This window comes from Moschus berezovskii, chromosome 18 (assembly GCF_049115385.1).
Source record: "Moschus berezovskii isolate FMDL1 chromosome 18, NW_MosBer_1.0, whole genome shotgun sequence".
Lineage (NCBI taxonomy): Eukaryota > Metazoa > Chordata > Mammalia > Artiodactyla > Moschidae > Moschus > Moschus berezovskii.
The window spans coordinates 63,522,981-63,547,979 of NC_142477.1; the positions used below are offsets into that span (position 1 = coordinate 63,522,981).

The 24,999-nt window shown below is 37.0% G+C and overlaps 1 protein-coding gene across 1 annotated transcript in view; it reads right to left on the reverse strand.

Moving 5' to 3' along the window:
• ADAMTS6 (ADAM metallopeptidase with thrombospondin type 1 motif 6) overlaps positions 1–24,999 on the reverse strand; it is a 304,548-nt gene that overhangs the window by 111,151 nt on the left and 168,398 nt on the right. Inside the window, exon 12 of the mRNA XM_055421989.2 lies at positions 8,555–8,662. Coding sequence (XP_055277964.2) covers positions 8,555–8,662 — 108 coding nt within the window. The remainder of the gene's footprint in view (positions 1–8,554; positions 8,663–24,999) is intronic.

Here is a 24,999-nt window from a genome sequence, read left to right on the forward strand (position 1 = left end):
CATGTGAGAGGGAGAATGTTCAAGGCGCCAGCTTATGATTTACCTAATTGATCTTGAAGACCAACCAGTTTGTATAATGGCATATCAATTGTGTTAGATCTTCATCTATATAAAAATCATAACAGTGAACCAAATATCCTCTGGTTTTACATTTTTGGTATTACAAATGTTATTACAAGTAGCTCTGTGTAAGAATATTTATGCCTCACCTATTTTCCTATGAGAGTAACTGAGTAATGTAGTATTAACCAGCAATTACTGTTCCTCCCCCCTGTGGTTTGGAAGGACTGATGCTGAAGCTGAAACTCCAATACTCTGGCCACCTGATGCAAATAACTGACTCATTTGAAAAGACCCTGATGCTGGGACTGATTGAAGGCGGGAGGAGAAGGGGACCAAAGAGGATGAGATGGGTGGATGACATCACCAACTAAATGGACATGAGCTTGAGTAAGCTCCGGAAGTTCGTGATGGACAGAGAAGTCTGGTGTACTGCAGTCCATGGGGTCACAAAGAATCAGACACAACAGAGCAACTGAACTGACTGAACACTTAAAAATTCCAAATATTAAAATTTGTGTATTTTTTAAGTCAGAAACTTAGCATTACTGATTTCAAATAAGAATAAAATTTGATTTTACATATACCTATATAATCACAGTGCTGCACTTAAAGCTCAAAGAGGTTTTAGAATTTATGTGGTCTAAGCACTTCATTTTTTCATATGCAGCAACTAGAATCTTAAGGTTGACTTGCCCAAGATCAGTTACTAAGAGAAAAGGATTTGCTGTCCAAATACACATAAAAAATGTAGGGAAAAATCAATTGGAGGTATAGGACTATATATCTGAACACATTAATAAATACGCTAATATACTTTATTGAACTGTTTTTACTACATAAAATACAAAATAACACGAGTTTTTTTTAAATTCAATTAGCTGCAAATATATATATATATATACATGTATATATGTTTTTTCATACCTCCTTGAATATTCTTATAATTAATAGAGGAAAAATTCCACTTTGTACATTTTTTAGGGCATAAAATTGTGAAGGCCACAAAAACACTGAAAGATGTAGGTTATAAAGTATTAAATAATATTTTTTACATGTTTTTTAGATGCTCACAAAACACAGCACGGGGAAATAAATCACATAAATTCTCCTGTTTTCCTCTTAAAATGTATACTTAAGGTACAAGACAAATACCAATATTCAGTTTGTAAAACGTTGCTCAGTTCTTACCATTAATTAATATATACACAGCAGTAGTATTCTGTTAAGTGGTTTGCTAAAACCTTTTATTGTGAAAATTCATGCTATTGATTATATCTATTCTACAGTCATAACATAATAGACAATTATATCAGAAAGTTAAATAACATAAATTAATGGGTAAAGAATGAAGAATTCATAATAATAATATAAATTTCAGCCATTTAGCAGTTGACAAGAGACTAGTGTCTAATTTAATAATTAATTAACAACTTAGTCTTCAGTCAGTGTGTTGATTTTAGTCTCTCAGTCGTGTCAGATTCTTTGCCACCCCATGGACTGTAGCCCACCAGGCTCCTCTGTCCACGGGGATTCTCCATGGCAAGAATACTGGAGTGCGTTGCCATGCCCTCCTCCAGGGGATCTTCCCAACCCAGGGACTGAACCCACGTCTCCCACATTGCAGGTGGATTCTTTACCATCTGAGCCACCAGGGAAGCCCAAGAATACTGGGGTGGGTAGCCTATCCCTTCACCAGGGAAAATTCCCGACCCAGAAATACCATCAGGGTCTCCTGCATTGCAGGAGGATTCTTTAACAGCTAAGCTACCAGGGAAGCCCAACTACCAGGGAAGCTCAAAGTTGCTCGGTCATGTCCGACTCTTTGCGACCCCATGGAACTCTCCAGGCCAGAATTACTGGAGTGACTAGCTATTCCCTTCTCCCGGGGATCTTCCCAACTGAGGGATCGAACCCAGGTCTCCCACATTTCAGGCAGATTCTTTACCTTTTGATCCCACCAGGGAAGCCCAAACATTTTCTTGGCTCCTCTGTCCATGGGGCTTCTCCAGGCAAGAATACTAGAGTGGGTTACCATGCCTCTTCCAGGGGATCTTCCCAACACAGGGATCAAACAAAGGTCTCTAACATTGCAGGCGGATTCTTTACCATCTGAGCCACCAGGGAAGCCCACCACGGAAGTCTGTGTGTAGCCTCTTACAAACTTCAGTTCTCATTTAGCAACATCCTTCTTTAGTCCAAAGCAAGTCCTTTGTTTCTTTTCTTTAGTTTCCCTAACTACAAAATGGGGACTAATTCCAGTTTTTTATTATAACATGGTTTGGATTAGGATGACTACAGAAATTAGTTCTATACAGACATACCCTCAAAGAAGTTACAAATCTATCAAATGACTTGTTTAACTTTGCTTGCTGGCAGACTGTTCTTTTATGCTTGTTTACTCTCCTCTCAACCATGTGTTTATAGGAAAGGATCTCTGGAGTTTTTGCTACCTCTCCTTCTGGTAGTATTATGTATCTTAATGTACTACATGATTTTAAGAGAAGAAACTTATTTAACTTAATAAGCTTTTTAAGAAACCTATAGGGAACTTCATGTGGATCAAGTTATCTGAGCTAATTTTCTAGATGACGATATTAATCAATCTACACTAAGATTTTAATGTAAGTCATAATTAATATAATTAGTTTACACCAAATAAACTTTAAGTATACAAATCCTATAAGCATAGTAAAGGTGAGAATTCTGAGTTTTGTATTTTCTATTATTATCCTTTTTTAACCTGAAGATGCCAAAACTGTAAAAGTTCTACTTCCACAGGCATAGAATTTTACTTCATTTCTTAAACTAGAAACGTTAAATATTCAGAAGGAAACTAGTTTTTAATTTTTATTCTCAAGGATTATATCCAATCTAGTGATTTTGTACTATTCTAAATATCAGTCATATTACTTTAGCCTAAAATATCCAGATAAAGTAAATAAATTTGGCCTTCTTTTCGCTAATTCCGGTGTGTTTAACCAGATTCAGAAAGGTGAAAGAAGTGAAATTATCACATTCCAAACATAACATCTCGTACTGTTCATTCTTGCTTTACACATTCCTTCTAAATAAAAGAAATACGTCTTTAAAACTATCTAGAAAGATGATATATTCCACTGAGGCTTTAACATTTTTCTTAAGAAACACTTATTCATTATTAAACATTTTTTTCTGTTAAGCCACCAAATTTTATTAATATTATAAATCAAACAATCTAACTTTGAAAATTTATCAGAATTCTACAAAGTAAAATTTCAAAATAAGTATACACACAGTATTTTAAAATAATTTTTTTTAAACTAGACATATTTTAGGATGTAATTATGGTAGATCTTGTACCACAGCCAGCACTGGGTCTAGCCAGCATCTGGAATAAGATACTTCTAGGAGATCAATCCTGGGTGTTCATTGGAAGGACTGATGCTAAAGCTGAAACTGCAATACTTTGGCCACCTCATGCGACGAGTTGACTCACTGGAAAGGACTCTGATGCTGGGAGGGATTGGGGGTGGGAAGGGACAGGGACGACAGAGAATGAGATGGCTGGATGGCATCACCGACTCGATGGACATGAGTTTGAGTGAACTCCGGGAGTTGGTGATGGACAGGGAGGCCTGGCGTGCTGTGATTCACGGGGTCGCAAAGAGTCGGACACAACTAAGTGACTGAACTGAACTGACTGAACTGAAGGAAATCCTAAGATTTTAAAGGATGTGATATTGGTGATTCAATATAGAACATTCTTCCCAAATCAGAAAAGCTGAGAGTTGGAGCACAGTGCTATTAGAAGGCTTATCTTTCACTGTGCAGGTGTGAGAATGCTAAAGTTTATTTCAGCCCAAATTCTAAATCAGAACTTGTCATCCCATACTATTCAAATTTCTGGAGCAATTGGAAGAGTTATTCTTTCTTTACTTCCTGTGTTTATAGTTTGGTACACAGACAAGACATATTAAATTCTACTCTAGGAGAATGAAGATCTAAGGCTGCAAATGTCCTATTATATAGCCAGTGCTTTAAAAGGACATGTAATAATTCTATTCTAATCTAGTCTTGTGTTTACCATGCAAAAATATTAGGAATCAATGTCATGTATATGTAAGCCTAAATTCTGGACTGTGTCTCTAATTGGGTCTTGTAGAATCACTAAATTAATATTTTGGCAATAAACCAAATATATTAAATGTTCTTTGTGGTCACCATCAGAGCTTACAAGAGCTGGGTTTTGATTATCCTTAATATCCTGTTTAGTAACAGTGCTAACACTACTATCAGAATTTTTATACTGTAGATCTTTGTTTACTATCACATCAAATATGGCATCCCTCCGAGTTCTGTCCAAAGGGCTATTGCTGATGGCATGTCTAACAAAAACTCTTTTACTGCAAGTTATACTGACTGGTTTGTAGGAGTGTGACCCATGGACACACAGTACCAATGCACTGTCTGGGCTCATCAAATTTCCTCCTTTGGTTAATGCTACTGTCCCAGAGCACATCCTTTCAGACCATATGGTTCTTATTCAGCCCTTGAATGGCTTATTCAGGCAAACATCCAATGCCTGTAATAGCGATGTCAGACCCCCCAGGACTCACGCAAAGATCAGTTTTTAATTTTTTGGCCATATTTCTTACTCCATCTGCTAAATGTGCATGGAACAGCTCCCATACTTACATGGAACATTTGTGGAACTGCGCCCCCGGGCAAAGATCCCGTATCTTTTGCAGCCAGAGTTTGACGAGATCATTGTGGATCCAGTCCTCTGGATATGTCTATGCTATCACTTGAGCCATATTTCTCCCCTCCCCCAACCTTTTAAAAAAAAGATTTATTTAAAAAACTATGAGCAGCTTTGGTTTTATCCTGCTGGCTAGACAGGATATAGGTTCTTTCTTGTTCCTTCTGCTAAGAGTAATTTTGAAATTCAGAATTAAGATCAGAGGTTGTGGATATACCATTCATGCTTCTGAGACACACAACTCATGCTTACAGTCTGTGAGGCTCATTACTAACAGTTAAGACAGTCTGGCAAATAATTTTCTGCCCACCACCATCTAAGGTTGGCACATAACAATGAAAAGTAATGATGATGTTCTAGTAACATCTATTAGCACCATTCCTCTGAGGAAGCCAACAAAAAGCTCACCAAGATAGTATCTCATTCCATTCTCACTCTATCTCTATGAAATATGTAAAAATAGGTTTTCTCTCACTTTAAAGTGAGATTCATTATTTTGCCAATTCACTATTTTGCCAACTACCGTATATATTTAGCTTAATGTTCTGTCCAGGGGCCTTTTTATTGTGATTCCAGAGATAACAAACTGCTGCAAGTAAATAAGTGAAAAATCTACTTAGTAATAAAGGGTAAAACATACTGTTAAACCATTTCAGGCTCAGTGACTCAGCATTCCTCTGACATGAAAATTTGCCTTTTATTCCACATAATTTCCCATTTGAAGGTAAACTATAATCAGAGGCAGTAGAGAGGGACAGTTTTCAACTTTGAAACCAGAAAGACCTGGGCTAGAATCTCAGCTTTACTATTCAATGCTATGTAATCTTAGGCTTTCAAGTCTTACTTTCTTCATCTGTAAAATGGAATTAAAACAGTACCCACTGTAGAAGATTTTTGTCAATAGTAAACAGAATAAATATGCGCTTGGCACAGTGTAAGTATAAAACTATTCATTATCATTTATAATCATTATAACTGATAATGTCAACTATTTATAGATGGCACAAATACAGACTGGTTACACAAAGTTGACCAGACAAACTGAAAACTTTGCTTTAATTTTGTTACTGTTTGCATGGCTATTTTGGTTTGAATTAAATTCTGGGCTCTTATTTAATATCCAAATGTGTGTGCATGCCCAGTCGCTTCAGTCCTGTCCAACTCTGTAACGCTATGGACTGCAGCCTGCCAGGCTCCTCTGTGCTTAGGAGCCATTCTCCAGGCAAGAATGCTAGAGTGGGTTGCTATGCCCTCCTCCAAGGGATCTTTCCAACCCAGGGATTAAACCTTTGTCTCTTATGTCTCCTGCACTGGCAGGTGGATTCTTTACCTCTAGTGCCACATGGGAAGCCCTAATACCCAAATAGGTATAGCTTTAAGAGGAAAATCTGCATTTGTTAATAGTACCATGCTTCTCTCTTAAGGAAAAAAGTAGCTTGAGATCAACAATAATAAAAATTCATAAGCAGATAACAAGGCAAATGCAGTAAGTGAAAAATAAAATAAATTCAGCTCACATGAATAGTTCTTTGTACTTTTTTCCCTTAAAAATGTAAGTTGGAAAAAAATATAAGTTTATCTAGCTTTTGAAGTTTTTTCATAAATTCAAAATTAATGATTGGGGATATTTTGAGAGTCTTCTCCTAGCACTCTGTCCTTTCTATTTCTAAGAGTTTTTATGTTTATTTGTTTTTTTCATTCATTCATTTAAAAATCTCCTAAGGCTATTCTATCTATAGACCTTCCATGACTTTGGAAGAACGGCTAAGATTTGTTTTACATATTAATTTGAGATGATGAAATCCAAAGTATTGACTTTATGAAACTGCACTCTAATGTTGTGAATATTAATGACCTCTGGGTAGGCAAACTTTGCTAACACTTGTTCTTAAACAGACTTTAACAGAGTGCAAGTTGTTGTGTAAAAGTCTTCTGGAAGCTGAGAAGATTCTAAGGAGAGGGTAAGAAGGCAGGCAAGGGGTTCTTTTAACCTGAGCATTTCCATTGTTTTCAAGTGTATATAACAGAATTATGTAGAATGCATTTGAACAAAGTATTTAACGATTAAAAAGTTGACAACCATTAGCCTAGATTAAGAAAGTGAATCTTTAGAAATCAAATACATTTTTGCCCCATTTTATTTACTTTCTCTTGTCTGTGCTTATTCTTACTTATGCTTAGAAATAATTATATTTCCCTTCTATTTGCTAATCTAAATTTAAATTCAATATTGTTAGCTTTGATATTATTTAGAACATTTTCTAAGTAGCCTTCAAAACTGTAATGCATTTGTAAATGACATCTCTATCAATTATATGCACATAAGCTTTAAAATATGATATTTCAGAGCCCTGCTATTAAGCACAAATTATGAGATATTGACTGTGTTTACCATAAAGATGACTGAGTTGGGTTCTCAGATAGCCACTACTTGTGGTTTACCTAATTAGAGTGATCATATAATTTACAGATGCTTTCAGAAGAGCTCTTAAGTGTTTATAAGAATGAGTTCTTCATGCTTTGGGTTTAAAATTAAAGTAAAATAAAAAGAGATATCAGGTCTAGTGATACTATTATTACAGGCAAATAGAAACAGTGAGCTGCTGGTGTAGATCACAAGAATGATAATCAATCAATGGCAAATAAGGAAACAGATTCTCTCTGTGACTTTCCCTTTACAGTTGTATATTTCTTCTAAGTACAGATCGATGTAAATTGCTACTTGTCATTGACAAGAATTGTTGGTTCCAGAATAAACCTAGACTGTTGTTTCAAGAATGTGGTTCCTAATATTTCTATTACATCTATTAAAAAACAGAAGGAATTTTTGGTAGTGTGTGAAGGTCTCTGTATTTTTATTGGCTACTTACAAAAGTTTCAAAAAAAGATTCTTAATCTTTTAAAAATGACCCTATCAATTTATACATTTAGCATAATTTACCAACATTTCCAAACTCAGTATGGAAAAACCATCAACATGGCACTAGGTCATGGGTCCTGAATGAAGCCATCAGCACAGATTAATAAACTGTGACAGCTGCCCAAAAGCTTTCATTCTTTTTATTTAAACGTCAGATTGCAAGCTGAAATTCACTATAATATTTGTTGAAACAAGCCCAACTAACATGGAAGAAGTCAGAACTGAGAACAGATGACAGTGTTGTTACTGTTGTAAACTCAGTCCATAGCAATAAATTTTAGAATCACATATATTGCAATTCCTATTCAAGAAAAGCCTAAAATATTCTTATTCGTTTAAACAATTCCTAATAATTATGGTTTTTGAAAACTAGGTTGATGATACTAAAAATTATTTAGCAATCATTTCTATGTTCAATAAATTATTCTTCTACTATTAGATCTTTCTCTCATATTACAATTTAAAAATGACTCATTAGACTATAGTTATAAAATCTATTTTAGGATCACATAATTTTCTTGGAAACTGTTGCAAAAAAACAGTCATATGACTAGATAGACTCTATTAAATAAGACTGCTGTTGGGCTTTTTTTGCACAAATACAGCTCGAATGTATACATACAGAAAGATGAAACTGATTCAGAAAATACTCACTATACTTTCCTAAACAATGCATATTTGCAGATATCCAGATAATTCATTAGGCTAGAAAATTACTATCTTCTCAAGCACATTTTAATTAGGATGCATGATTTTCTAGTGGCTGAATATCAAACCCAGAAATTTGTCAGTTTAATCTACATATTAAAAGCTAATGAATCTTTTGAGCTTACCCCCTTTTCAATATTCCCAGTTTGACAGAGAGTTCCCTCAGCTGCGGGAATACTGTTGGTGACACAGCGGTTGCTTTTGCTGAGACACCAGAGCTCTCTACACACTTCCTAGGAAAGAAGGCAAAAGCAAGTTGATCAGAAGTAGAGACTAAAATCATAGTCATTTGTCCATAAAAAATACCCACAGTATATTAGCCATATTAAGCATTACTTGTCTCTTACTGGTACTGAAGCATCAGAGATGAGGATTTTAGAGGAGGTCCTTTTGGAAGGTAGGTTACCTGTTTCACAGAATAATTTTTAATATTTGTCTTCATAATTCTTTTTTCAATAGATAAAGTATATCTTCATTTTTAAGTATATCTTTGTTTTAATCAGACTCTTTTTAAAATAATGTACACAAATTCTATTAATAGAGAGTAGTGAGAAGGAAAGAATATGTGGAAAGCACACATATGTCTATTACTCCCCAAAACATACGATAGCACAAATGTTCAAACTAATAGAGTTGCCGAGTAGGGAATTTCCTAGACCTAATGAAATATTCTAATAAAGAGTATTTTTTTAAAAAAGAGAGATTATAGGAATGTACAGGGAGTGATTTCTAAAATTATTATATGCCAAAAGAACAATCTAGCAATGTTATTTGCAGTTCATCAACGTAGCCCACTTTCATGAAAGGGAAATTTGGTTTGAACAAATGCTGCTATTTATGTGCCATTTCCATAACTGATATATTTCAGATGTTATTTGGGGCTGTTCTGTCTTCTTGATTATGACTTCTCACTACCCCATTCCAGCACAGGAGAATTACATGCTGGCAATTTAAAATATCTCATTTTGTTCACACCATCTGAGGTGTCTCAGTGGGTAAAGAATCTGCCTGAAATGCAGGAGACACGGGAGCTACAGGTTCAATCCTTGGGCCAGGAAGATCTCCTGGAGAAGGGCATGGCAACCCACTCCAGTATTCTTGACTGCAGAATCCCATGGACAGAGGAGCCTGGAAGGCTACAGTCCATGGAGTTGCAAAGAGTCGGACACAACTGACGTGACTGAGCACGCATGCACATATTAATCTATCAGATTTTAAAATAAGCTGGCCAACATATACCAAAATAAAGCGTTTGAAAAGAATGGCCAAAAAAGATTACTTTGAAGAAAATACTGAAAAATTTTAGGTGTTTTTAATATATGCTCACCAACTAGCAGGAGGCAGTGATCAAAAGCATCCCTAAGAAAAGAAATGCAAAAAAGGCAAAATGGTTGTCTAAGGAGGCCTTACAAATAATTGAGAAAAGAAGAGAAGCGAAATGCAAAGGAGAAAGGGAAACATATACCCATCTGAATGCAGAGTTCCAGAGAATAGTAAGGAGAGATAAGAAAGTGTTTTTAAGTGAATAATGCAAAGAAATAAAGGGATATAATAGAATGGAAAGACTAGAGATCTCTTCAAGAAAATTAGAGAAACCAAGGGAACAATCCATGCAAATATGGAAACAATAAAGGACAGAGACAGTATGGACCTAATAGAAGCAGAAGATATTAAGAAGAGGGGGCAAGAATACACAGAAGAACTGTACAAAAAAGATATTAATGACCCACAAAATCACGAAGGTGTGATCACTCACCTAGAGTCAGACATCCTGGAATGTGAAGTCAAGAGGGCCTTAGGAAGCATCATTACAAACAAAGCTAGTGAAGGTGATGAAATTCCAGCTGAGCTATTTCAAATCTAAAAGATGATGCTGTTGAAGTGCTGCACTCAATATGCCAGCAAATTTGGAAAACTCAGCAATGGTCATAGGACTGGAAAAGGTCAGTTTTCATTCCAATCCCAAAGAAGGGCAACACCAAAGAATGTTCAAACTATTGTATAATTGCACTCATTTCACACACTAACAAAATAATGCTCATAATGCTCACAAATCCACACTAGGATTTAGAGTACGTGAATCGAGAACTTCCAGACATTCAAGTTGGGTTTACAAAAGGCAGAGGAATCAGAGATCAAATTGCCAAAATCCAATGGATCACAGAAAAAGCTAGAGAATTCCTAAAAAACATCTACTTCTGTTTCTTTGATTATACTAAAGCCTTTGACTTTGCAGATCACAATAAACTGTGGAAAACTCTTAAAGATATGGGAATACCAGACCACCTGACCTGCCTCCTGAGAAAACTGTATGCAGGTCAAGAAGCAACAGAACTGGACATGAACAACGGACTGGTTCCGAACTGGGAAAGGAGTATGTCAAGGCTATATATTGTCACCCTGCTTATTTACCTTATATGCAAAGTAATCATATGAAATGCGGGGTTGGCTGAAGCAAAAGCTGGAATCAAGACTGCAGGTAGAAACATCAATAACCTCAGATATGCAGATGACACCACCCTTATGGCAGAAAGTGAAGAGGAACTAAAAAGCCTCTTGATGAAAGTGAAAGAGGAGAGTGAAAAGGTCGGCTTGAAGCTCAACATTCAGAAAACAAAGAAAATGGCATCTGGTCCCATCACTTCAAGGAAAAAAGATGGGGAAACAGTGGAAACAGTGGCGGACTTTATTTTCTTGGGCTCCAAAATCACTGTGGATGGTGACTACAGTCATGAAATCAAAAGATGCTTGCTGCTTGGAAGAAAAACTGGGACAAACCTAGATAGTGTATTAACAGGCAAAGACATTAGTTTGCCTACAAAGGTTAGTATAGTCAAAGCTATCGTTTTTCCAGCAGTCATGTACGTATGTGAGAGCTGGACAATAAAAAAGGGAGAATGCCGAAGAATTGATAGCTTTGAACTGTGGTGTTGGAGAAGACTCTTAAGAGTGTCTTGGACAGCCAGGAGATCAAACCAGTCAATCCCAAAGGAAATCAACCCTGAATATTAATTGGAATAGCTGATGCTGAAGCTCCAATAGTTAGGCCATCTGATGCATACAGCCAACTCACTGGAAAAGATTTTGAAGCTGGGAAAGACTCAAGGCAGGAAGAGAATGGAAGAAAGAAGATCAAATGGTCGGACGGCATTTCTGAATCAATGGACACAAGTTTTAGTAAACTCCGGGAGATGGTGAAGGACAGGGAAGCCCTAGCGTGCTGCCATCCACGGGGCTGCAAAGAGTTGGACACGACTGAGCGACTGAACAACAACAAACCAGCATCATTAGTGACATTAAAAGTTTTCAATTTAAACTGGAAACAATATCTATAATATATAAATTTGCAGTAAGAACATATTAATCTGGAGGGTAAAGATACATTTATACGCAACATTAAATTCTATTGCTATTATTCCCCAACTGCTCATTTATACTCAAAGCATAAATGTAAGAACTTATGCCACATATGACAAGAAAAAAAATAGTAACTGTTTATGGTGATACATACTAACTATATTTATTGTCAGGATAATTTTGCAATATATACAAATATTGAATCATTATGTTGTACACCTGAAACTAATATTATGCTATTTGTCAATTGCATCTTAATTAAAACTTTTTAAAAATAATTTTTGCCACATAAACACAATTCAGAAATACAGCAGTAATATAATGAATTCACTAGTTAAACATTGCTATAAACAGAGATGCCCCACGGAACATAGCAAAAAGGAAGGAACTTTCGGGGCCCCTCTTTAAGGTGTTTCACTCCACCAGGCAGAGAAAGAAACAAAATTTATATTAGACTTTTAAAATACTCTAAAAAATTCATCTATTATACCTAATTTATCTACTTTAAATCCCATGTGGAGAATTATTGAGCCAGAAGAAAGTTAAAACCTCAGAAAAGAAAAACATGTGCTGTGGATAATATAAAAAAACTTTCCTGTCCTACAATCCAACATATTAAAAATTCTTCTTTCTTTCAAAGTTTCAGTTTCTGTTTAAAGAGAAAGCTATTTGTACTAATTTATTTTTCCTTTTCTACAGGAGATGGTTTTTTACTATATGTTCCTAAATATATTCTCTTAGTTTATTTAAAAGCAGTAGGATTAATATTTTATGCTATTAAAATATTATATCATATATCAAAAATACTCAAAGAGAAATATATTCACAAAAACAGAAAGCATTGTTAGGATAATGATTGAGAAATTACTAACAATGTTATAATCCTTGACCATACTCTTGATATTTTATTATTTTTATTAGGTAAAAGTGCTTCTCTGGTGGCTCAGACAGTAAAGAATCTTCCTGCAGTAAAGAATCTACAGTAAAGAATCTACCTGGGTTTGATCCCTGGGTTGGGAAGATCCCCTGGAGAAGGGAATGGCTGCCCACTGCAGTATTCTTGCCTGGAGAATTCCATGGATAGAGGAGAGTTGGACACAACTGACTAACATTTTCACTAGGTCTAAATCTTACTTTAAACAGAAGAAAAGAAGCCTAAAATTTCTTCAGACAGAACTATGCAAAGAAACGGAGAAGGCAATGGCAAGCCACTCCAGTACTCTTGCCTAGAAAATCCCATGGACGGAGGAGCCTGGTAGGCTGCAGTCCATGGGGTCGCTACTAGTCGGACACGACTGAGCAACTTCACTTTCACTTTCGCGCACTGGAGAAGGAAATGGCAACCCACTCCAGTGTTCTTGCCTGGAGAATCCCAGGGATGGCAGAGTCTGGTGGGCTTCCGTCTATGGGGTCGCACAGAGTCGGACATGACTGAAGCGACTTAGCATTGAATATTGAAGGACAATATTCATCGTATCTATTAGGAAAACATACTATTTAGTCAAGTCATAGAAACTCTATTGATATTTTCCAAAAGTTTCTTGAAAATCTCTACCCTAAAATGGCAAGTGCTTAAGATATTCTTTCCAAAAATTTAATCTCAAGATTCTAAAATAGAGTCCTCTGATAAAGCACTCATATTCTTCAGGGAATAACACATTTTGAAAGTTTGATTTCCACTCTTAAAAAAAGATTTCATTATGTTAGTGGGCTCCTGGGAATTTGAATCTGCTAGGTATTAACTTCTCACATATCGCTGTTTAAAGTATGGGACAAGAAATCGACATGTGGGGAAACTCTCAAGATGCTAAACTAGTCTTGGAGGACACTCTGCAGAGTTTTCAAACAGACCTCTCATCTAAAATATCAACTTGAATAAGAAAGATTTTGAAACCCCAATTAAGAATACCAAGATAAAAAATACTGTCTTGGAAGACAAAAGAAAAAAAAAAACAAGAAAATTTTATTTCTTATTAAGAGAGCAAGAGGTACGTTTTCTGAAAGAATCTGAGAACAATATCATACTTTCAGAAATACCCTTTTTTCTCTAAACTGAATCCTACACCATGGTTGATTTATTTGCATATGAATATCAGTTCCAATTGCACATGTATATCAATTGCTGAATAAGCATCAAGAGGTAGGTCCCAAACTCTAATTAAGTTAAATGAATACTGAAACATTTTTACTCCTGGAGAAACTGTACAACAATCGTAGTAGGTGAGTTAATTTCCCTAAATAAAATATATAAGGTGATAGAGTATAGAACACGACTGGGTGACTGAACAGTGAACAACACAGTACAGTTAGTGTGTGGCACTGATGATTTTCTTTCTGATTACCCACGAGCTTAGCTCTACAAGAACACAGTTCTTTTTCACATACGCATTATTCTTCATAGCATAAGTTAAGATTTTTTTGAGATTAGTTTCACAACTTCTATGAACTAATAAATAATTGCCTATTTCTTATGGCAATCAATTCCTGTCAGTAAACCTACAATTCATTTGAGAAGGCTCTCTAGGAGAAACTTGGGTCTTAATGTTTGCCCGTGAAATTAAGAAAGGAGAGAGAAGTCCTCAACAATCTCCATTACAGAAAATTTCCGTTACATTACACTGAAAATTGGAAATGATATTTCTAACCTCATAGGATCAACTTATAACCAGTTAGGAGAATTGCAAGGTAAAACAAGTAACAACTTATTTCCCATTCATTCAAGAATATTTGTAGAGCATTCACTATTCACCAGGTAATATAGTTAGTGTTATGAAAAAATAATACGATCACTTAGAATTTATGAGAAACAGGAGAAGGTAGGATATAATTAGACATGTAACCCAACTGCCATCAATAGGTAATGCTCTCTGATAAAGTCTTTAATATTCTGGAAAGAAATTAGAAGAATGCTATCAATATGGTTAGATGTTTCACTAATTTTTAATTTTAATGAACTGTCCTTATTTACTAAATTTTACTATTTTCTATTTCTAAGTTTCACAAAAGACTATAAAATTTCTCAGTGCAGGGTATGTGTGATGATGGCAATCTTTATAAAAATGTTCCTACTTCGCAAATGTGAGAGTTATCATTCCTATGTTGGTGTCTTAACTTTTGGAGAAAATTTTTTCTAGCATCCAAAAATCTAAGTTTTTGACCCCCCCTCATTAACCAAATGTGTGTTTAGATATAGCTCTGTGTTTACCGGGCTTCCCTGGTGGCTCAGAGGTTAAAGCGTCTGCCTCCAATGCGGGAGACCCGGGTTCGATCCCTGGGTCGGGAAGATCCCCTGGAGAAGGAAACGGTAACCCACTCCAGTATTCTTGCCTGGAGAATCCCATGGACGGAGAAGCCTGGTAGGCTACAGTCCACGGGGTCGCATAGAGTCAGACATGACTGAGCCACGGAACGGAACTGTGTTTACCAATGCCTTTAATAACCAATTGTTTCTTATATCCCACCACTATCTTCTGAGTTCAACTTCTTTCTTCCAGCATACATTCTTTAGTAGTTAAAAAAGCAAGTTGGAAGTGGTCAAATGGGAGATGGCAAGAGTGAACATCGACATTCTAGGAATCAGCAAACTAAGATCGATGGGAATGGGTGAATTTAACTCAGATGACTATGATATCTACTACTGTGGGAAAAATCCCTTAGAAGAAATGGAGTAACCATCATAGACAGCAAAAAGGTCTGAAATGCAGTACCTGGATGCAATCTCAAAAACAACAGAATGATCTCTGTTCATTTCCAAGTTTGCAAACTTTTCAATATCACAGTAATCCAAGTCTATGCCCCGACCAGTAACACTGAAGAAGCTGAAGTTGAACGGTTCTATGAAGACCTACAAGACCTTTTAGAACTAACACCCAAAAAAGATGTTCTTTTCATTATAGGGAACAGTAGGAAGTCAAGAAACACCTGGAGTAACAGGCAAAGTTGGTCTTGGCACACGAAATGAAGCAGGGCAAAGGCTAATAGAGTTTTGCCAAGAGAATGCACTAGTCATTGCAAACATCCTCTTTCAACAACACAAGAGAAGATGCCACACGTGGACATCACCAGATGGTCAACACCGAAATCAGACTGATTATATTCTTTGCAGCCAAAGATGGAGAAGCTGTATACAGTCAGCAAAAACAAGACTGGGAGCAGACGGTGGCTCAGATCATGAACTCCTTATTGCCAAATTCAGACTGAAATTGAAGAAAGTAGGGGAAACCACTAGACCATTCAGGTATGACCTAAATCAAATCCCTTATGATGATGCAGTGGAAGTGAGAAATAGATGTAAGGGACTAGATCTGATAAGAGTGCCTGATGAACCACGGACGGAGGTCGGGACATTGTACAGGAGACAGGGATCAGACCACCCCCAAGAAAGAGAAATGCAAGAAAGCAAAATGGCTGTCTGAGGAGGCCTTACAAATAGCTGTGAAAAGAAGAGAAGCGAAAAGCAAAGGAGAAAAGGAAAGATATACTCATTTGAATGCAGAGTTCCAAAGAATAGCAAGGAGAGATAAGAAAGCCTTCCTCAGTGATCAGTGCAAAGAAATAGAGGAAAACAACAGAATGGGAAAGACCAGAGATCTCTTCAAGAAACTTAGAGATACCAAGGGAAATATTCATGCAAAGATGGGCTCAATAAAGGACAGAAATGGTAGGGATCTAACAGAAGCAGAAGATATTAAGAAGAGGTAGCAAGAACACACAGAAGAACTGTACAAAAAAGATCTTCCCAACCAGATAATCATAATGGTGTGATCACTCACCTAGAGCCACACATCCTGGAATGTGAAGTGAAGTGGGCCTTAGGAAGCACCACCACGAACAAAGCTAGTGGAAGTGATGGAATACCAGTTGAGCTATTTCAAATCCTAAAAGACAATGCTGTGAAAATGCTGCACTCAATATGCCAGCAAATTTGGAAAACTCAGCAGTGGCCATAGGACTGGAAAAGGTCAGTCTTCATTCCAATCCCAAAGAAAGGCAATGCCAAAGAATGCTCAAACTACCGCACAATTGTAATCATTTCACACACTAGTAAAGTCATGCTCAAAATTTTCCAAGCCAGCCTTCAGTAATACGTGAACTGTGAACTTCCAGATGTTCGAGCTGGTTTTAGAAAAGACAGAGGACCCAGAAATCAAATTGCCAACATCTGCTAGATCATGGAGAAAGCAAGAGAGTTCCAGAAAAACATCTATTTCTGCTTCATTGACTACGCCAAAGCCTTTGACTGTGTGGATCACAATAAACTGTGGAAAATTCTTCAAGAGATGAGAATACCAGACCACCTGACCTGCCTCTTAAAAAACCTGTATACAGGTCAGGAAGCAACAGTTAGAACCGGACATGGAACAACAGACTGGTTCCAAATAGGAAAAGGAGTATGTCAAGGCTGTATATTGTTGCCTTGCTTATTTAACTTATATGCAGGTATATCATGAGAAACGCTGGGCTGGAGGAAGCACAAGCCGGAATCAAGATTGCTGGGAGAAATCTCAATAACGTCAGATATGCAGATGACACCACCCTTATGGCAGAAAGTGAAGAACTAAAGAACCTCTTGATGAAAGTGAAAGAGGAGAGTAAAAAAGTTGGCTTAAAGCTCAACATTCAGAAAACTCAGTTCATGGCATACTGCCCCGTCACTTCATGGCAAACAGATGGGGAAACAGTGGAAACAGTGGCTGACTTTATTTTTTTGGGTTCCAAAATCACTGTAGATGGTGATTGCAGCCGTGAAATTAAAAGACGCTTACTCCTTGGAAGGAAAGTTATGACCAACCTAGACAGCATATTAAAAAGCAGAGACATCACTTTGTCAACAAATGTCCATCTAGTCAAGGCTATGGTTTTGCCAGTGGTCATGTACGAATGTGAGAGTTGGACTATAAAAAGGCTGAGTGCTGAAGAATTGATGCTTTTTAACTGTGGTGTTGGAGAAGACTCTTGAGAGTCCCTTGGACTGCAAGGAGATCCAACAAGTCCATCCTAAAGGAGAACAGTCCTGGGTGTTCACTGTAAGGACTGATGTTGAAGCTGAAACTCCAATACTTTGGCCACCTGATGCAAAGAGCTGACTCATTTGAAAATACCCTGATGCTGGGAAAGATTGAGGGCAGGAGGAGAAGGCGACGACAAAAGATGAGATGGTTGGATGGTATCATTGACTCAATGGACATGGGTTTGGGTGGACTCCAGGAGTTGGTGATGGACAGGGAGGCCTGGCGTGCTGCAGTTCATTTGGTCACACAGTCGGACATGACTGAATGACTGAACTGAACTGAAAATAGCAAGGTACTCATTCTTATTTGTCTGAAAATATCTTTGTTTTACTTCCATTTCAAAAATAATATTTTAGTCAAATATAGAGTCCTGGCACTATTTATCTTACTTCTGCATTTGAAGATATTAAGTTCATTGACACCTGGACTTTACAGAGGCTGATTGAAAATCACTTGCCAGTCTAATTGCTGCTTCTCTGTGATAAAGTATTTCTAGTTGCTTTCAAGAGTTCTCTTTGTCTCTGCTTTACAGCAGTCTCACCACAGTAACTATGTGTTCTTTTTATTTATCTATGCTTTGAGGATTTATATCTTTCTTTGTTTTGGAAAAACTACTAGTTTAGTCACTAAATCTTTTAATATACCTATTTTCCATTCTTTCTTCTAGAACTTCCTATTCAACTTACATTGGACCTTCTCATTCTAACTCACGTCTCTTAATGTCTTTCCATATTTTCCACATCAGTTGATCTTTTGTAGGCTTAAAGTCTGTGGATTGTGATACTTCCTTTTTAGACATGTAGGTCATTACCTCCAAGAGAAATCAGTGTCATAAAAATTAGTAAGTGGTTTCCGGATAAAGCTTCTATCAAAAATAAAACAAATGAATGTATCTTCACAGATTTTTCACTTGCCCTGATGACTTCATCATCTTAGTTTTGTAAATCAAGCTACTAAGCTATCTGTGTCCAGTAAAGAGGCCATTCTATAGGATTCTCAAATGTTTCTAAGAATCTAATGTTAGATTTTTCTCTTTGTAAGAAAACTTGCCCGATAGCTTCATACCATTAATGCACTTAGAAACAATCTAAGTGAAGAAACAAGATTTATGCATTAATACTGCATCATTCCACAATTTATCAATTTTACCTGTGCCTCTCCTTATCAGAGAAGTACATGCTGAAGCTAAAAAAATGAAATTTAATTATATTTTGTCAGTTTTGTGTGTGTGCATGTTAAGTCGCTTTAGTCATGTCTGATTCTTTACATCCCTATGAATCACAGCCAACCAGGCAACTTTGTCCATGGTTTCTCCAGGCAAGTATACTGAAGTGGGTTCTCGTGTCCTCCTCCAGGGGATCTTCCTGACCCAGGAATCAAATCGCATCTCAAATTCCATCTACTGCATTGGCAGGCGGGTTGTTTAACCCTAGCACAACCTGAGAAGCCCTTTCTTTGTTAGTTTTACTTATCTACTATTTTATGTTTTTGTACCTGAAGGAGTGACTGTTTACTCTAAATCATGTTTTTGAAACGTGACTTTTAAAAAAAAGTTACATACAGGATTGGAGATAAAATATGCATGCTGACTTAGAAGTCAGTTCAACTAATGGATAAAAGGTAGAAGGTACACAGGAAATTTGTTAAAAGAGTAGATCCTAAGGAACTTTTCTGGTGGTTAAGAATTCAATTTCCAATACAGGGGGTATAGATTTGATCCTTGGTGGAGAAGCTAAGATCCCACATGCCTCACGGGCCCCAAAAGCAGAACAATACTGTTACAAATTCCATAAAGACTTTAAAAATGGTCCACATTAAAAAAAAAAAAAAACTTAAAAAAAGAGTAGATTCTAAAAGTTCTCATCACAAGGGAACAATTTTTTTCTTTTCTTTTTACTTTATCTATATGGGAGATGATTGTTGTTTTAGCCACTAAGTCATGTCAGATTCTTTTGTGACCACATGTACTGGAGCCTGCCAGGCTCCTCTGTCCATGGGATTTCCCAGGCAAGAATACTGGAATGGGTTGTCATTTCATTCTCCAGGGGATTTTCCAAACCAAGGGTCAAACCCATGTCTCCTGCATTGACTGGAGGATTCTTTATCAGTGAGCCACCTGGGAAGCCCATATGAGATGATGCGTGCATGCATACTCAAGTCACTTCAGTCACGTCAGAATCTTTGCAATCCTGTGGACTGTAGCCCACTGGGCTTCTCTGTCCATGGGATTCTCCAGGCAAGAATACTGGAGTGGCTTGCCATGCCCACCTCCAGGGTATCTTCTCAACGCAGGAATCGAACCTACATCTCCTCAATCTCCTGCATTGCAGATTCTTTAACGCTGAGCCATCAGGGATGCCCATATGAGATGATAGATGCTAGCTAAACATATCATAGTAATTATTTCACAACATACGTAAATCAAATCATCATGCTGTACACCGTAAACTTATACAGTGATCTATGCCAATTATTTTTCAAAAACACTGGGAAAAGAGGTTTTTAAAAAAAGTTGGGGACTATGAAGATCTGTTTAATGTACAGAAAAATCTTCCAAAAGTCAGACCTGAACAATCATAATTTCCTAATCATTGGAGATACTGCAGCATACACTAAATAACTTCTTAGCAGCAATGTTGCAGGCATGAAAAAAGAAAGAAACTAATACTTTTTCAGGGTATACTGGCAACTACTGTGCTAGGTATCTTCATATCTGTAACATGACAATCTTTTAGAAAGTATAAGAAACACAAGCTCAGAAAGAACAATTGCTTCAATCCTACCTAAACCTAGATTTCAATCAGTTATCTAATATCAATCCCTAAAATATCTCCACACAATTAAGCTACTTTTCAGTTTCTTTTAAGTGTATCAAAACCAAATAAAGTCACTGGTCAATTAAGGCTGATTAGTAAAGGTTTACTTACAACAACAACATCATACAAAACCCCACTCAATATCCATAATGTCCTTTATGGACATAATCATAATCCTACATTTTACCTGTATTTTAAAGGAAGATACCTCAACTTAATATTAATTAGCCTCCAATTAAAATAAATAAACTTATATTAAAATATTATTATGTACTAATTCATAAGATATTCATTCAATATATGAGCTTGAGGGCTTCCCTGGTGGCTCAGATGGTAAAGAATCTGCCTGCAATGTGGGAGACCTGGGTTCAATTCCTGGGTTGGGAAGACCCCCCTGGAGAAGGGAAGGGCAACCCACTCCAGTATTCTCGCCTGGAGAATCCCATGGACAGGAGCTTGGTAGGCTACAGTTCATAGATAGGGTCACACAGAGTTGGACACAACTGAGTGACTGACCCTTTCACTTTCAAAGTATGAGCTTAGGCATCAACTTATACATTATTATTATTGGAACTTCTGAATGTAAATCAGCATGTACATTAGAATGCACATCTCTAATATAATTAAAGATACTGTTAACATACTCTTCAAAACTTATCTAAAATTTTAATATCAACTCCAAGATTTCTATTCCATTTGACTTTTCAAATGAAGGAAGTTTGCAAACATTAATAACAATAAAAATATTAGCAAGTATAAATCATAATTAAAAATACATAGAGAGGGTAGAGTTTTAAAGTAATTATCTAATGAAAAATAATTTAGCTGATATTAAGAAAATAACTTTGTAAAGGACTGAACTTGGGCTCCTTTGATCAGAATAGAATAATTGGTTATTTTATAGTCAAAGACATTAGAATTATCTTTCCTAGTGTTTCCATCCTTTTCAAGTAACTATAGCTGTTAAATGATGCTAAAAAAAATGGGGGAAAACCTGAGAAAATTAAAATTAGCAGCTGACATGGGGGAAAGTGAAAGTGAAAAGTGAAAGTGAAGTCGCTCAGTTGTGCCCAACTCTTTGCCACCCCATGGATTGTAGCCCATGGAATTTTCCAGGCAAGAGTACTAAGGTGGGTTGCCATTTCCTTCTCCAATAGGGGAAAGGGATATTATGAAAAAAAACAAAACCATTTTGTAATTATTATAAAATTAAGAAATTAAAAAAGTATAAAAAGAGAAAATGATGTTTTTACTGCTATTGGTTTTTGTTTTTAATTTTTTAAACAACTCTAAAGATCAATTAAGAGACATACACAAATTTTCTGCCCTTGTGAAATCCTAACCCTATGACATCTAGGGTTCTTGGTTCTGGGTATGAAATATTCTCTTTGTCCTCATTATCCTGTTGGTAACATCTCTCAACAACTGTTTGCAATAAAGGATCCTAATGGCCAAGGGGGAGAGCAGAGCACTAAAGAGGTCAAGAAGGAGCATCAGTGATTAGAAAGGTTACTTATCATTTTATCACCCAAAGGAAAATTGAAAACCAACATATGGTGACCCTGTGGCCTGGCTCCAGGTGTTTAGTAGCCATTTGAAGAAAGAGACAAATGCACCCTCATTTCAGCTTTAAATAAATTAATTCTGTTATGTGTGTAATTTAAGTGCAAGAGATCCTAAAAAGGTTAAAAAAAGCCATATATATATAGTTATATGTGTATTATATATATACATTAAACACACACACATACATATAAACAAAAAACTAGCCTAGAAATTTAGATTAAATAACTATCAATCTAAAGGGATTAAAAATTATTCAGTTCAGTTCAGTTCAGTCGCTCAGTCGTGTCCAACTCTCCACGACCCCATGAATCACAGCATGCCAGGCCTCCCTGTCCATCACCAACTCCCGGAGTTCACTCAAACTCATGTCCACAGAGTCGGTGATGCCATCCAGCCATCTCATTCTCTGTCGTCCCCATCGCCTCCCGCCCCCAACCTTTCCCAGCATCACAGTCTTTTCCAGTGAGTCAACTCGTCACATGAGGTGGCCAAAGTATTGCAGTTTCAGCTTTAGCATCAGTCCTTCCAATGAACACCCAGGATTGATCTCCTTTAGAATGGACTGGTTGGATCTCCTTGCAGTCCAAGGGACTCTCAAGAGTCTTCTCCAACACCACGGTTCAAAAGCATCAATTCTTCGGCGATCAGCTTTCTTCACAGTCCAACTCTCACATCCATACATGACCACGGGAAACACCATAGCCTTGACTAGACGGACCTTTGTTGGCAAAGTAATGTCTCTGCTTTTTAATATACTATCAAGGTTGGTCATAACTTTGCTTCCAAGGAGTAAGCGTCTTTTAATTTCATGGCTGCAATCAGCATCTGCAGTGATTTTGGAGCCCCAAAAAAATAAAGTCTGACACTGTTTCCACTGTTTTTCCATCTATTTCCCATGAAGTGTTGGGACCAGATGCCATGATCTTTGTTTTCTGAATGTTGAGCTTCAAGCCAACCTTTTCACTCTCCTCTTTCACTTTCATCAAGAGGCTTTTGAGTTCCTCTTCACTTTCTGCCATAAGGGTGGTGTCATCTGCATATCTGAGGTTATTGATATTTCTCCCAGCAATCTTGATTCCAGCTTGTGCTTCTTCCAGCCCAGTGTTCCTCATGATGTACTCTGCATATAAGTTAAATAAGCAAGGTGACAGTATACAACCTTGACGTACTCCTTTTCCTATTTGGAACCAGTCTGTTGTTCCATGTCCAGTTCTGACTGTTGCTTCCTGACCTGCATACAGGTTTCTCAAGAGGCAGGTCAGGTGGTCTGGGATTCCCATCTCTTTCAGAATGTTCCACAGTTTATTGTGATCCACACAGTCAAAGGCTTTGGCATAGTCAATGAAGCAGAAACAGATGTTTTTCTGGAACTCTCTTGCTTTCTCCATGATCCAGCGGATGTTGGCAATTTGATCTCTGGTGCCTCTGCCTTTTCTAAAACCTGCTTGAACATCTGGGAGTTCACGGTTCACATATTGCTGAAGTCTGGCTTGGAGAATTTTGAGCATGACTGTTCTAGCGTGTGAGATGAGTGCAATTGTGCGGTAGTTTGAGCATTCTTTGGCATTGCCTTTCTTTGGGATTGGAATGAAGACTGACCTTTTTCAGTCCTGTGGCCACTGCTGAGTTTTCCAAATTTGCTGGCATATTGAGTGCAGCACTTTCACAGCATCATCTTTCAAGACTTGAAATAGCTCAACTGGAATTCCATCACCTCCACTAGCTTTGTTCGTAGTGATGCTTTCTAAGGCCCACTTGACTTCACATTCCAAAATGTCTGGCTCTAGGTCAGTGATCACGTTATCGTGACTATCTTGGTCGTGAAGATCTTTTTTGTACAGTTCTTCTGTGTGTTCTTTCTTGCCACCCCTTCTTAATATCTTCTGCTTCTGTTAAGTCCATACTATTTCTGTCCTTTATCGAGCCCATCTTTGCATGAAATGTTCCCTTGGAATCTCTAATTTTCTTGAAGAGATCTCTTGTTTTTCCTATTCTGTTGTTTTCCTCTATTTCTTTGCATTGATCACTGAGGAATGCTTTCTTATCTCTCCTTGCTATTCTTTGGAACTCTGCATTCAGATGCTTATATCTTTCCTTTTCTCCTTTGGTTTTTGCTTCTCTTCTTTTCAAAGCTATTTGTAAGCTGGTTTAAAAAATACTTCTAAGAAGCAAGTGAAAGTGTTAGTCACTCAGTCATGTATGACTCTTTGAGACCCCATGGACTGTAGCCTGCCACAGTATCCTGTCCATGGGATTCTCCAGGCAAGAATACTGGAAAGGGTTGCCATTTCCTTCTCCATGGGATCTTCTCAACCCAGGGATCAAACCTGGGTCTCTGCATCACAGGCAGATTCTTTACAAAGCCCAGAGTAAGAAGCAGCAAACCCAGAGTAGAAACTACTGATCTCCAAGAATACAAATGATTATAGACCTATGATTTTGGCTTGAAATTTGAGGAAAAATAAAAATTAAATCAACTTCTTGTCAAGTATATGCCTGATAAATACATGTTTGCACTCCAAAAGAATATTGAGGTGTTAAAACAATTCCATGTCTTTTATTCCCTAAGCCCATATCAAACCATACTGCAGAATATTTATGTCTTCTTAAAATCCTCAAGGAAAGTGATTCTACAATTTCCCTCAGTACAAAATTCCAGTATTTAATAACTTGAAATTCTTCCTACTACCTAATCGACAACCTTCTAGCTGTAAAAATTAAGGCAACTGTGCTTTTTTTATGCTCTTGGTGGGGAAGGAGAACAATTTGTTACCAGCAATCAAACTATAATAAATGTTCCAAAGCCTGAAAGTGATTTTG